General features: G+C 45.4%; 1 protein-coding gene across 3 annotated transcripts in view; it reads left to right on the top strand.

Moving 5' to 3' along the window:
* Positions 1-14,347, top strand: part of ccdc169 (coiled-coil domain containing 169) — a 144,506-nt gene extending 130,159 nt beyond the window's left edge. For 2 of the 3 annotated variants that reach the window (XR_011935219.1, XM_072477034.1), the window contains 2 exons: positions 9,012-9,079; positions 11,689-14,347. Coding sequence is in view for 2 of the 3 variants with exons in the window: in XM_072477034.1 (XP_072333135.1) it covers positions 9,012-9,079; positions 11,689-11,791 (171 nt within the window). In the remaining variant the exon portion in view is untranslated. The remainder of the gene's footprint in view (positions 1-9,011; positions 9,080-11,688) is intronic. The other variant, XM_072477035.1, reaches the window with a different exon arrangement.
* The last annotated feature ends 1,094 nt before the right edge of the window (positions 14,348-15,441 follow it).

The raw sequence follows: 15,441 nt of genomic DNA, 5'->3' as shown, positions 1-15,441 counted from the left end.
GCATTGAATCCGACCAAGGTTCCTATTTTACAGGACGTGTTATGAAGAACGTCCACACGATATTTGGCATTACCTAAAAATTCCACATCGCATACCACCCCCAGTCAAGTGGTTTTGTGGAGCGAATGAATCGGACCCTACAAGCAACCCTCAGGAAAATGGTCCAACAAAACAGCACCACTTGGGATTCAGTCCTCCCTCTTGCACTAATGTTTTTATGTAACACTGTTTCCACATCCACAGGATACACCCCACACACTCTCATGACCGGACGCCCCATGAAAGGCACAGAATTTTCCTTAGGACTTGACTTGACCAGCCCCCAAGTGACGGCCCTCACACATGAGAACGCAGTCAAGTAATTGGTTGAAAATGTAAAAACGGCTCAGCTAGCAAGTGCAGTAAAATGAGGCACCAGGAAGAATCAGAGCAAGGCCTGTTTCGACAAGACAGTGCATGCGACGGAGTTTGAAGTAGGACAGCAGGTCATGCTCTCCATTTACAACCCCAGCACATTCCTGTCACCGAAGTATTCGGGTCCGTACTCAATTGCGAACAAAGTAAGCCCCTCCGTGTATAAAATTAAGTACCCCAACGGGAAGACCGCGTGGTTCCATATTAACCAGCTCAAGGCATATGGCTCGCAGTCTAACCACGCACACCACGTCATGCTCGACGCAGCAGACCACACCCCGCCCATAGACAGCGACTGTGACACAGACAATAGCCACAGCACGTCTCCCTACTATCCCCATGCAACAGGACCCACACCCAGCGAATCTGAACACGATTCGAGTGATCCCTTCCTGACCACATTCCTCAACAAACCTCACCAAAGACCACCGCCACACGATGACGACCCCGTCCCCACAGAATTAGACACCACTTTTTGGCATCGTGATAATTCGTACAGGCTCGTCCGAAACGACGAGATGGCCCCTAAGTCACACCATGCAGCTTTGGCAACCCTCATCCATCCACGAGTATGGCATCCGGGAGAAGATGATGACATTGAGTCGGACTCCCAAAACGAGAACCCCTTTGCGACCCTGTTCGCAACTGATAACTGAGGTGTCCAGATGATGTTTTAAAAGGAACCGCTTGGGAGAAACGGTGTCCTTTCTGATGGAACCTGCACGATATTCGTTGCATGTTTGTTTGTTTATGTTTGCCTAATGTTCTTTGTTTCAGTTTAAACCGCTTCCACGGCCACACGCCATATTTGTCGGCAGAAACCTGTGAAAACTTGCCAGCAAGCTTATCGGCAGAAACCGCTGAGAGCTTGCCAGCCCCCGTTCATAACTGCTCTTCTGGTTCGACGGTAGAACCTTTACAGCAACCCCCCACAATGACTACATTTTTGCCCGTTCTTGCCGGTTGCTCAGGCAGTGGAGAAACGGCATTGATCCCTGCCCTGCCTGAGGACCCCCCTCTGGTCAGCTATGCTCGGGTAGAGCAGATACGGCATTGATCACCGTCCTATCCCGGGATTCCATCCAAAACTTACCCGTCGCGGCCCGTACGCCCCCCATTTTTGGCTCATTATGTTCAAAATTCTTTTGTTTCGTTTTGGCAACCTATGGTTGCTTCCCTCTGCTATTTACATCCTCAAACACTAGGATGGTATATTGCACAGGCTGCAAAGTGGCTCACAGTACGGCAGTATTTTTCTTAGATATCTTGTCCAAATATTCGGTTTAAAAAAATAAAACAATGAGGGAGTCACACATGGTGACAAATTATAAAGAGAAATTGGCACTAAAAGACAGACATGCTAACATTCAAGATATTACACCAGATAGTAACAGGTATTATGCTTGTGTCCATAGAACTCCGGAACCTCAGGGACTCCAGAGGAAGAAAAAGAGGAAGAGAAGAAAGGAAAGAAGACAACAATGAAGACGTCATACGTGTTTTTCGTCGTTATTGCAATTTGCATCCGGTTCCGCGCGAATGCGAACCCCCTGACCCCAACCCCCCCCCCCCCCCCCCCCCCCCGGCCGTCAATGATTCACTTCCCCATAGCACCCAGAGCCCAGTGACAAGTAACAACACACCATCATGGTGTGATACGTTTACAACATGGTACTCCCTTTCATACGTAATTGAATCCCTTTTAGTTTTGGCGATATTCTGCAGCATCGTGCAGACTATCCGCATGAGAAAATGGCGAAGGAGAGCCTACCGCTCTAGCACCCCCGGTATACAGGATGAGATCCCCTATTTTTGGTTTTCACCAGGCCCCCGAACCCTTTTATCTACAATAAAGGACATTCATTTGGCGTCATTTTTGTGAATAAAGACAACTGAGAGAATGTAAACCTCTGTGCTTGACTGCCAAGCAAGAGAAACTTGTGTTGCTGCTATTTGTACATTTAAATTGTAGTAGATTATTTTTGATTGTTTGAGTGAGGATAGTTTATTGAGGATAGTTAGAGGTACTGTTTTTTTTAATGTTGTGACATAGCGCCACTTAGAATTGTTAGTTAATAATTTTCATACATAGTTATGGTCAGTGTAGAGGCCATGGAAGAGTGCTCGCTGGGCCAGAGAGTGAAGACAACGCAGTTATGTGATCCTTCACACTTCGCTTTAGGGATCACAAGGAGGGAGTGTAGCCACCTGGGTTGGCCACTTCCCGACTTAAAATGGAGATCCGCAAAGACTACAGGGAAATTCAGCCAACACAGGCAAAAACTAGCAGGTGAAAAGTCTCCTGTGTATTAGACTTTGCAGAAACCCAGACATCACTGAAACCAGCAGCCATCTGCATATTAATGAGCAATCCCGGGAACAATTGAAACATTTAAGGTGAATAAGGCCAAGCCAGACCCCTCGGCGCCAGCAGGAGCCAAGACAAAGGAAGGCCAACAGACACTTAGGGACCGCCCAGCGATCAGGGAACGGCTCCAGTATTGGAGAAATCGATCCAAGTGATCGGAACGTAGTCCAATCACTTGGAACCAGGTACGGGGTCTGCCCAAAGGGGAGGGAAGCCCCTGGGGACTATAAAATAGAGTCCCCAAGTTCAAATCGTCCTTCTTGGCAGGGTCACTCAGCAGCGAACCAACCCTTGACAGTGAACTGCCTGAGCTGCCGCACCAACCAAGTAAGTCTCCAGCCAACGCACGCTACAAGATAGGCGCTCCTAGCTACTAGTCCGTACCAGCTTTGAAGCCTGCAGATTCAGAACCCGAACAAAAGGCCATTTTGTTGCCCTGACCTGGTGGGCCAGTTCCAAGTTAAGTACAGGCCTTTTAGTGATAGAGATAGCCTAGTAAGTAGAGTTTTATGCATGAGTACTGATTGACTGTGTATAATAAATGTGTTTTGATTTGTATCTTACTAATTGGCGTGTCGAGTTATTGATCAGTACTTGAACTTGAACCTCGTGGCGGTATCACAAAGATACCTGGCGACTCTAGAGCAAAGGTTATAGAAACAGAGCAAATTAAGTAAAGCTACAACGGGCAACATTTAAGAGCCAACCAAAAGTTAGCAACAATATGCACCTGCTGAGGCTGGAGCCCCTCAGGTAACTGGAGTTAGTATTCTGCCAGTCGACCTAAAGGCCATCAATGCCTCCTCAATCAAACCATCACTGACCTACTGGGATGCAGCAGCACAGCTATAGTCGCAAGTCATCCAGCTATGGTCATGCATGATTTTAACTTTCAACCCAGATCGGTATCTATCCCCCCGGCCTGAGGAGAAGCATGTGTCTGAGGAACCTTGATTCTGGTGTTTCTCCCGCTGGAGTTACTGCTTTCCTTGTACTTCATCAGGTGTGAAAAGTGGAGCTGCATAACCTGCTCCAATGCCACAGTGACTGCTGGCAGCAGGGGAGTGCGAGACAGAGGAAATGGCTTTTGAGAAATTGGCAATCATCTGTCAAAAGTTGGTAGCGCTCTGAAAGAAGGTGCACAATGAGCAACAGCCTCCCACCTGGCCTTGGCTGTAGCTCTTGATGTGGAGGAATTTCTTCAGCCAGAGGGTGGTGAATCTGTGGAATTCTTTGCTGCAGAAGGCTGTCCCTGTAAGTTTCACTGAAAAACCATTCTCGACTGTACTTGCCTCAGTGACCTTGGAGAGTTGCCAACTGCTCAGGAAACAGGTCCACTGGCATTTAAAGCCAGAATCGTTTTTCCAGGAATGGGGAAGGTGGAGGACAGCCATACTGTTCACAGGCCAATTGACAGTTAAGGACTTGGAGGCGTATGTGCCCTCCGTCAGAGGCGTATGTGCCTTCCATCATATTGGACCCTTGCTGCCTCTCAGTTGGGCTTCGTGGACCCGCCTATTTGGGCACACTTTTGCCCATGAAGGGGCCATCCAGCAACAATGTCACCATCTGCACTCACCAATCATCGCCCTCCCCTCACCTTGCTGGAGCCACCCTTCCTTCCCTGGCATCCTCTTCTTCCAGCTGCAATCCCAGCAGCAGCCAACACTCTTGATGGCACTGCTGAGCGTCTCACCCTCCAATTGGATGCCAGAGGTCAGTGGTTTTCAGGCCTATTGCCGAGGCCATTGTCATGTTGATAAAATTCCACCCTATCCTTTCAAAAACTGCAGAGATGTCAACCAGTTTAGAATAAGCACTGTGACTCTAGTCACTGCTGAACAGAGAAAGGAAACCACAAAACCGGCTACCATTCTGTATGCGGACACAGACATGGCTTCTCTAGCCACTTGCGTCATTACATTGCACCATTGTCCGAAACCTTCCCATTCTTGGCTGGATGTCATTCTGTCTCATTGTCTGCTGCCCACTCCCTGCTGCCCTTTCCACTGCTCCCCACTCCCTCCTACCACTTACCCCCTGATCCCTGCCATCCATTGTGCTTGAGCAGGAGGGAACGGTGAAGGGAAATAGGCAGTGTGGAGGGGGCAATAAAGGGGAGGTGACAAAGATGGGGTGGGGGGAGAGAAGCGGCAAAAAGAGTGGAAAGAAATCAGGAAGCGGTGAAGAGCGTGGGAAGGAGCTGGGGAAAAAGTGGCATAGGGAGAGGGAGGGAGTGGCAAAGAGAGCAAGGAGAATAGGTGGGAGCCAGAACAGTGTTGTGTTCTTTTCTGTCCGTCTTTGAGCTGCATCGTCTTTGATGCCGGCAGCTACCTGGATGTCACCGGCATTGACACTGGAGCAAACACAAGCCTGTAAAACCTACCACCACACAGGAACAGTTGCAACTGACCACTCAGAACCCACTTGGTGCCATAACTCATGTATAACCTTCACCAGTACAGGAACACACCACAGTGCGTCCAACATTGTAGATAGCTAATTATGTCACATAGTGAGGAGTAGATCACATGTAAGCATGAGCAGGTGTTGAATCTCCTGCTGAGCAGGACATAGATGTTTAACCTCAGAGGTTACCCATGTAAAGAGAACATGTGAAGCAGCAGTGAGAAATATTAGTGCTATTGTCAGCATTTCCAGAGGCCGAGGTACATCCTGGGGGAGTTCATCTGCAGCATGAAGACCATGATGACTCAGGCATTTGTACCACCATGGAAAGTGTGGCCACCTCCATGGAAAATTCAATTGAACAGGCAACTGAGTGAATGCTGGCCCAGACCTATAGCCTGCACACTCTTGACTGCTACTTTACAAAGGATGGAGGTTGCTGGGATGCAACCAAATGCTCTCCAGCTCTTGATTAGCAGGGAAGTGCAGATCGGCCATGAGAGGGAAGGTGGAGAAAGGGCACGTGGCATTGGGATCTCTTCTCAAGGCTTCTCATCCTTTGCATCCACTTCTCCACCCAGATCGAGCCCCAGAGGCTGCCTCCTGCCCCAATGGCCAAATCTGCCCCTGCAAAGTTAGGGGTGGGGCAGTCTTTGGTAGGGGTTCAAGGGCTCCAAAACCCAGAGGACGTTTGCCACGGACATCTCATCTGTCAGGGGAGGGGAAAGAGCAGACTACCTCTGGCTTTGCTAACACCACAGGGGTTGCACCATGCAGGAGTAATAGGAAGCAGATGAGAACGACTTACTGGTTGCCCAAAGGGGGTTCACTTCGGTGTGCTTTGCAATAATTATGGTATTAATTTTTCTCATTGAATTAAATACTCTATTTGAATTTCCCATTTTCCCCTTACATATTTGCTACTTTTCCACTATTCACCCTGGACAGTAGCTTTCAGGGGAATGGTCTGATCAGGTTATATGATGTGGTAAGACATGACAGTTGGATTGTGTTTAATAGAGGGTGTGGAAGTGGGAGATTGGTGGTGGTGCAAAGGCAGATGGTTCCTGATGGTTGTCGGCTGCCCCCACACACTCAATGTGCCTGACTGAGGCTATCATGGGTTTCTCTGGTAGCTAAATGAGCAGCTGCAGGCACATGGAACAATTGGTTTGTCCTCCTCCCCCACCCCATCCCTTCCTCTTCCGACATTCGGCCTGCACTTTTCTCCCTGCAGATACACCCTCCTCTCGACAGTGCAATGTTGTGTGGGGCACAGCAGACAATAATTCTGGAGCTCCATAATGGGGCATATTGAAGAATGCCTCCAGATCTGCCAAAGTGCACCTTCAGTAACAGTGGCTTGCTCTAATATTAGCATTGTGTTCATGTGGCCCTTGTTGTATCTCTCCTCTGGTTTACTGGCATGGTCCATCCATGTCCTCATATGACAGCCCTTATCCCCAAGGAGCCAGCCGCTGATGCTTTGTGGAAGAACAAAAACCCGTGGAAGATGTGACTGCTGTAAAATGACTGAATCATGGCAGCTTCCAAGCTATCTTGTGCAGATATTCATGATGACTTTGTGGTGTCACAAATGATCTGAATATTGAGGGAGTGGAATCCCTTGTGATTGATGGAAGACTCTAGGCTGCTGTGAGAGGAGGGTGCCTTGATTGCAGCATGTGTGTAATCAGTGACAGCCTGCACATCTGGGAGCCGTGCTACTGAGTGAATCCTCTTCTGTTTGACTGGTCTCATCCGTGACAAAATGGACACAAGTGGCAGTCTGGAGAACAAAGACATCAGTGTCCTTGGAGATGCACTTATGGGCAACAGATTGAGGGCTTGGAGATGTCACCAGCAGATTCCTGGAAAGAGCCAGGAGGTAAAGATATTCAGAGCTGTGGAGACTCTAATGATCACTGGCAATGAACACCCACCAGGGCCTCTCAGATGGAGGCCTTCTTCCAGGAAGCTGCAGATATCAGCAATGATCTGCTTTGAAAGCCTGAGCGTCCGGAGGCACTGTTACTCTATCATGTCAGAGAAACTCATCCTCTGTATACCGTGCTGGGAATAGCACCTCCTGCAAGCTAGGGCTCTGTCTGTGTCCATCCCCTCTATCCTGTGGTGCAACAGACGGCCGAGGAGAAGGCAGCTGATGTTGACTTGTCACTGCTCCTGCTGCAGCTGGGTCGGCTGGTGGTGGTGCTGATGTTGGGATGGCCCCTGCCGATGTTCATGTTATCGTCCTTGGCTCCTGTTGCTCCTCATCAGATGTCCATGCGACTTGCTCAAGATGCTCCCATTATGCAGTGAAGGCTGGCAGCAGGGAGAGCAGAGTAAGTGTACATCAACGGAGGCAAAATCACCTTCAAAGCAGTGAAACGCAGTTCTCAGAACAACACCTGTGAGCGCAAGCCTTTCACGGAGGCTGGCCACAAGCTTTGCAGTTTTACACTTTCAAGACACCCCCCTGCATTATCAGTTTCATTGAACAATAAGTGCTCGCTGTGTTCTTGCCTTGTTGATCCTGGTGTGTTCTGCACAGCCCAGGAAGCCCACGCTCTGGCTGTTAAATCCTCAGTTAATTGCCTAGCTTCATATTTTAATTACATACCAAACAGCTTTGTGGGGTTGCCTGCTCGCCTGAAAACTCAAAAAGCGGGTTAAATCTAGAGTGGAAAAGGTCATGTGGGGTTCCAGGCCTGATGCCACCTTTCAGGGATCTCGGACCACACCCAAACCCGACATTTGGCAGTTGAGATTCTGCGTTTGATACTTCAAGAACTAAGTTGGATTTAAATTGAGTGATTGTTCAGTTAGTGATTCATTTGATACCAACTAGGACAGACTCTCATCCACTCAATGCATACGAGATTACTGTGGCTGTGGAGTAGCTGCCTGGATTTTCTGACTATTATAAATTATAAGCAGTCCCCATTATCCTGCAATATTCGATATGAAAATACTGAGGTCCTGTGGACAGAACACAGAAAATAGAAGCAGGAGGAGTTCATACTGCCTTGAGCCTGTTTTGCCACTCAGTATGACCACGGCTAATCTGCTGCCTTAACTCCACATTCCTGCCTGCTCCCATGTTGCCTAATTCCCGAGAGACCAAAGCCTCATGTCTATCTTAGTCTTAAATAAAGTTAAAAATGAGCATTCCTGCTCTCTGGGATACAGAATTCCAAACATCCACAACCCTTTGCATGAAGGCATTTCTCTTTATTGTAATTGCTAGAATAGGGATTTTTAAGCTAGTGCTGACATGGACAATCTGATTTTAATTTTTAAAGAGCTGGGATTTAAATAACTTCCATATTATCTCTGTTCTGAGACCTTATCTGTCCTTCAAGAGAATTTATGTCTGCTTTAAAATTCATGAGTTCCACACTGGGTTCAGGCACTTTCTCCAGTGAAATGGGGTCTGTTTGAACTCAGCAACGAGTTCAAATGAACTTACTGAGTTTGGATTTCCCACATGTGGGAATCACATCCCTTTCCCCTACTGGCGAAAATGGGATCTGTTGGAAACGGTGGCGGGACTTTCGAATCCAGGTTTTTCCTCCATCTTTATAGGCTCCAGACTCTGAAAATCCAGGCTACCAGCTCAGTGAATGTCGATGTTCTTATTGTTGGTCCTGACTCTGAGCCCAAAACACAAGTTTAAAAGGTAAAACTTTGTTATAGGATTAAGTAGAGGTCTCAAGAGGATAAATATTGTCATCCAATCGTTACCTTGAGTTTTCAATTACTTTCTTGGATTTTTGGAACAAAACCTTGGATTTTTTTTCTAATTAATGACCCTTAGGCAACCTTATTGATTGAAACAGTGAAGAAGCAGAAGGCAATGTGGTCAAGAGAAAATAATGTTTTGAAGTAAGTATTTTATTTATTTGTCTTGCCACTTATTCCTAGATAACAGTAAATATACTATTTTGGGCTCAAGAAGGTGCATTACATAGCACCCTTAATATAATAAATCACAAACAGTGCTTCAAGATATTTGGAATGCCAAACAGTAGCGGAAGAGTTAAAAGTAATGACCAACAAGGAAAGGTGCAGTACGCTGGACGGTTCTGGGTAATAAATAGTTGACCTGAGGTAGGAGAGCAATTAGGATGTGGTGAATATTATCACTAGGTTTACATTGAAAATTGTGAAAGGATAAGATGCAGGTCAAATCAATTCCAACAATTAGTGCCACTTGGTGCTTACTGAATGCAATAGCAGTTCGAACGTGCTGATGCTAAGGGAAGCACAGCTTGAATTTTATCAAAGGTAGGGTGGCAGGATCAAAAGTGGGGCCCAGTCCTTAGTGGCCGAGCAGTGGGATCCTGGTTGGCCTTTTTTAAACTGGCGGCAGCCAATGAAGAGGTCACATCAAATCCTATAGCCTTTGCTTTAGTGCTATCCATCATCAATAACCACAACAAAAATTATATTTCTGTAGTGCCTTTAATGTAATCAATTGTTCCAAGGCTCGTCGCAGGATCATTATAAAACAAAATATGATATTGAGACACTTAAGGGGATGAGGTTAAATAACTAAAGGTTTGGTCAAAGAAGCATGTTTTAAGACATGGCATGAAGAGGAAAGTGAGTTGGGGAGGTGAAGTATAGGGAGGAGATTCCAGATGAAGGCATGAGTACCGATGTTGGAGAAATTATAATTGGGAATATGCAAAAAGAAGAAATAGAGGGTGGTGGCTATCTCGGAGGGTGGTGGGATTGGAAAGATTACATGGATAGGGAGCGGCAAGGCCATGGACGAATTTGAAAAAGAATGAGAATTCAATGATGAAAATGTTACTTGACTGGGAGCTAAAGTACTTCATCGAGTTGTTAGGTGAGTGTTATGACATGGGCAGCAGAATTTTGATATGATAGATTATTGGAGACTAGTCAGGATGGTGTTGGAATAGTTGAGCCTAGGGCAGCACGGTGGCGCAGTGGGTTAGCCCTGCTGCCTCACGGCACCGAGGTCCCAGGTTCGATCCCGGCTCTGGGTCACTGTCTGTGTGGAGTTTGCACTTTCTCCCTGTGTTTGTGTGGATTTTGCCCCACAACCCAAAGATGTGCAGGCTAGGTGGATTGGCCAAGCTAAATTGCCCCTTTAATTGGAAAAAATGAATTGGGTACTCTAAATTTTTTTTATTTTTTTTAAACTTCAGTATTCAAAATCACCAGTCTCACAATATTTATTTCTCCCTAGCAAATTCTACAATGGTTTCATTAAGAATTAAAATTTGAACCAATGTGCCTCAGGTACGAGCTTGTAAGAATCAAATACCTTCGCCATCCCGACCAAAACACTTTGCAAAATGAGAGTCCATCCTGAGCCATCTTTCAAACACGATAAAATATCTCTTCATTTCAACTTCCGTGAATTTAGGTATTGGGAAAGATTTCTTTGTTCTATCAAAACACGAAGTAGGACTTGATTCCTCATTCAAACTACTAGTCTCCCTTTCACCCAATAATCTAAGCTTTTCACTCGCCAGTTCATGCTGTCTGATTTCTTTCTCCCCTGGAGTTCAACTTCAAGCTTTCACATTTCCGTTTCTTTTGCTCTTTATTTTTCATCCAATTCAAGCTTTTTCAAGTTCAAAATTCTGCTGCTCTCTATCTGAAGCTGCTTCATACAAATACATTCCAACTAATTCAACTAAATTGCTATCTGGGTTATCACTTTCTTCTTCCAGTCCCACAATAATGTCTGCTTTCACCTTTATCTCTTCTACTAAATGAGACTAGCATGATTAACCTTGGTCAATTGTTGCAAACTCAAGCCATTCTGCTTTCAATAAGAATGGAGGAGTTCACCACAGAAATCTTATCAACCTTCATCGAAGCAAAAATCAGGATTTGTTTTTGTCTGTGGACTCAAAATCCTGCAGGAGCCTCCAATTTAAATTATGATTCTTGATAACCCCCGGTTTCTTGGTAAGATTTGGTAAGGGATCAATAACATTTTGTTTATGGCGACTAGGGGCTTTTCACAGTAACTTAATTGAAGCCTACTTGTGGCAATAAGCGATTATTATTCTATTATTATTATTAAAGTAGACAATGTTTGAGATTCATTCCTTGGTTCTTGGAATTTACGCTGCTGAATTCCGCATGTGCAGCCTGCTCCCGGTTTGTGCATGTGGAAAAATTCCAAAGTCTGTCCGGGAATTTGGAGCCCCGGACCTCTGGCTTTCCGATGAGATAGGTCTGGGGTTCATAACAGTCCCAGGAGCAACAAAAAAGAAAATTTCCCCTCCGAAGTATAGCATGGGTGTAGAGCTAAAACCAAATATAAAATAGCACCCCAGATGGATATCACAATTTTCTAAGTTTTACGTGGTTCTTTTGTTTGAAATGTAAAGGATGATTTATTGAAGTGAGCTTTGCATAATCTAATGGTCTTAAATTGTTACAGCTGTTGAACGCAGTGACATTTTTCCAGACAAATAACTAACAGACAATTATGTTTCTTTCAGAGAAAAGCACAATGTGCCAACTGCTCAACGGATTTTAGATCTCAAGAAAGGACCAATTAAAAAGACTGCAACGTTGAAACAGCTTCCAAAATTGAAGCACTGACGTTGGAATATTATGGAACAAACATGGTGTTATACGTGTCAGAGAAACCTGTTATTTACAGTATGTCCTATTTTTAGAAGGATTCATTTAATTGTTGTTAATCTGAATTAGAGGTGTATTTGATTTCTTGAAGCGGTAATAATGGTTTGTGCATTGTTAAAATTCAATAGGTTGACAGTGTAGTGTTTTTAATGATTGTATTTTTACTTGAAATTTTTACTAAATTTCTATTAAAATCTCTCCCTTCATTGTATCCCTGGATAGGCTGTTGGGATGTTGGATGAATAAGTAACAGATTTAGCACTGCGGCAGGACTCAGTACCAGTTAGAAGGTCATGGGTTTAAGTCTCACTGCAAAGGTTCGAGCCATTCAGTGCCATGGGAGTGCAGCACTGGCACACCTGCCATCCTTCACCGGAGACATCAAACTCCGGCAGCGTTTTTCCTCTTGGGTGTTTACAAGATAGTGCATTATTCAGAGAACTGACGATTTTTTCTTGGCATTGTATTCTGACCTACACTTATCTCTCAACCCACATACCAAAAACTGACTGATTACCTGTTACTGGTGTGAAAATTGGCAGCAGTCTTTCCCTACGTTTTGACAGTACCCCTTAAACATTTCAAAGGCTATGGGACATAGTGCATTGGGACATCCTGAGATCCAAATAAACGCAAATCAATTTCAACTTTACTTCCTGTTAAAAATAATTGTAGGTTTCACACTAAGGAATGTTTATTGTGGTAATATTCCTGCTGAGTCATTATTTTCTGGATTTATTTCAGGAGAATGTCTTGTTTTATCTGCACAGTGCAAATTTCTAGCTTTGTTCTCGGGAGGGGCCTTTGAGGATTTAACAGATTTTTACAATTTTTTCCCCATGTATTTTAATGGGCATATCAACCCATTTTAAAATAAAATAATACCCCCATTACAGTAATGCCTTGAGTTAAAGATACTGGAGTTTTTAAGCAATAAGTCAAACCAATATTTGCGCTGAGCCTCGTTCACTCCGTTCTTTAGGTAAACTGCTCGAGCCTATTTGCTTTTCTGTTAGCAGCCTTCACAAACATGTGGATACGAACTTGTGAATTAGGAGCAGGAGTTAGGCCATTTGGCCCTTTGGGTCTGTCCACCATTCAATAAGGTGGTGGCTGATCCAATTGTGGCCTCAACTCCACTTTCCTACCGGCTGCGCCCCATGCGCGAAACTGAAGGTCAAATGACCTGAACCAATGTGCCACTCTTAGAGAAGATGAGCCATGAAGCAGGACAAAGGGCGGGGGACTGCGAGAAGGCTCCAAACATGGAAGGAGGCCCCAAACCAGGGAGTAGAACAGGAAGAGGTCCTGGAAGAAATTCCTTGACAAGGATCAGAAATAGACCCCACTGAGTCAAGGTAAATGACAGGAACAGGGAAAAGGGCATTGAGTTAAAGAAAGAGCTGTGAGGAACAGACATGAAGCGAAGTGGGCTTGAGAGAAGCCCAGAAGATCTGAGAAGGTTGGTGATTCTGTGCTATGTGCTGCAAGGACAAAAGTACACTTTTGAAGCAGTGATGTTAGTGTTGGCACAGCTCACTTTTTGTTAGAATGCAACTCAATTCATTGAAATTAGCTTAAATCAATTTTGGGCCTGTTAATCTTATACCTTATACCAATTGGCATTTTCAAGAATTTTACTATTACCAAAATGGCAGATATATGGTTTCTTCCCATTTAACATCCTGTCATGTATGATGGCACCTTTCTAAAGCATATTAGGTTTATCACTTTTACAGGTATCTAATTTGTGAGACATCCACTTAGCATGACCATTGATCCTTGTTCGGAGTAGAAAAGTGTAGGCAAAGCTTCAGTTACCATCTTAACATGGGAGAGATATTCACATTTCAAGATATAACGATCTTGAATCTTTATTTTGTGCAATTCTTCTATCTGGAACAGGACAATGCAATTAGTACTGGCGCATAATGAAATTCCAAACATCACAAATCTAAACCTAATTTAGCAAAAAAGGATGAAGTAAACAATGGTTGTTGCTAATGAGCTGGCAGCTGCTAAATGCAGACAGAAATTGATGAGAGAGAACATTACAGCGCAGTACAGGCCCTTCAGCCCTCAATGTTGCGCCGACATTGAAATTTCTGGGACAGGTATTCAACTCTAGACACTTAGAATTAGATCTGCATGAACTGTTAAACATCGATACTTCATTATTTCTCCCTAGCCGATTCTTTCTGCTGGTACATGTGTGCATGGTACCTTCAAGTGGACATAATGGACAATGCAAATTTCAGTACGCTACAAGTATTAGGTGTTATTTCTAAAATAAAGAGTACTGACCTTACTCCCTTAGCCTTTTGTCAGCTTTGAGGTGCGCTTTTACTGCTATTTCCCTCATCAGTTTGTTTGGATTACTTTGATTTACTACTGCTTTGGGGAAACAAAGTCAACAACACATCTCAGTCCAACCTCAGGCTATGTAAAATCAGCATCAATGGTTAGGAACATATTAAAACCAATGAATAAAGCAGGAGAGCTGTAATATGGCAATATCAGTGTGTATGATTATCTGTATGTTGATCCTCTGTATAAGCAGCAACAGCCTGTCAATCTCAGACAAACCATTTGGCCGATGGAAAAATAATAAAACTCGTTTCATATAATCATAAACAATTACAGCACAGAAGGAGGCTTTTCCATCTCTGTCTGTGCTGGCCAACAAGTAGCCATTCAGTCTAATTCAATTTTTTTAGCTCTTGGCCCGTAGCCTGCAGTTTCAAGTGCATACTCAAGTACTTTGGTGCAGTGTTTAAAAAAAAAAAAAATTTAGAGTACCCAATTTTTTTTTTCCAATTAAGGGGCAATTTAGTGTGGCCAATCCACCCACCCTGCATATCTTTGGGTTGTGGGGGTGAAAGCCACGCAGACATGGGGAGAATATGCAAACTCCACACGGACAGTGACCCGGGGCTGTGAGCGAAACCAGGTCTTCAAAGCCGTGAAGCAGCAGTGCTAACCACTGTGCCGCCATGCAACCATAGGGTAATTTTAAGATGTTGCACGTAAGTTAAGTTTTGTTCACAAGAGTGGAAATCCTCAGAATACACTTAATAAAAGAATGTGAATTACAACCAGTCAAAGCAAGTTTGAAACAATTAAGTTTGTTCACATATTCCCGATATGGGGCGTCATTCTCCGACCTCCCGCCGGGTCGGAGAATCGCCGGGGGCTGCCATGAATCCCGCCCCCGCCGGTTGCCTAAGTCTCCGGCACCGGAGATTCGGCGGGGGTGGGAATCGGGCCGCGCCGGTTGGCGGGCCCCCCCGCTCGATTCTCCGGCCCGGATGGGCCGAAGTCCCGCCGATAAATTGCCTGTCCCGCCGGCGTAAATTAAAGCACCTATTTACCGGCGGGACAAGGCGGCGCGGGCGGGCTCCGGGGTCCTGGGGGGGGCGCGGGGCGATCTGGCCCCGGGGGGTGCCCCCACAGTGGCCTGGCCTGCGATCGGGGCCCACCGATCCGCGGGCGGGCCTGTGCCGTGGGGGCACTCTTTCCCTTCCGCCTCCGCCACGGTCTCCACCATGGCGGAGGCGGAAGAGACTCCCTCCACTGCGCATGCGCGGGAAACTGTCAGCGGCCGCTGA

This window comes from Scyliorhinus torazame, chromosome 15 (assembly GCF_047496885.1).
Source record: "Scyliorhinus torazame isolate Kashiwa2021f chromosome 15, sScyTor2.1, whole genome shotgun sequence".
NCBI classification, from domain to species: Eukaryota; Metazoa; Chordata; class Chondrichthyes; order Carcharhiniformes; family Scyliorhinidae; genus Scyliorhinus; species Scyliorhinus torazame.
The sequence above is the reverse complement of the archived record's forward strand: the minus strand, read 5'-3'. Positions and strand labels throughout refer to the sequence as shown.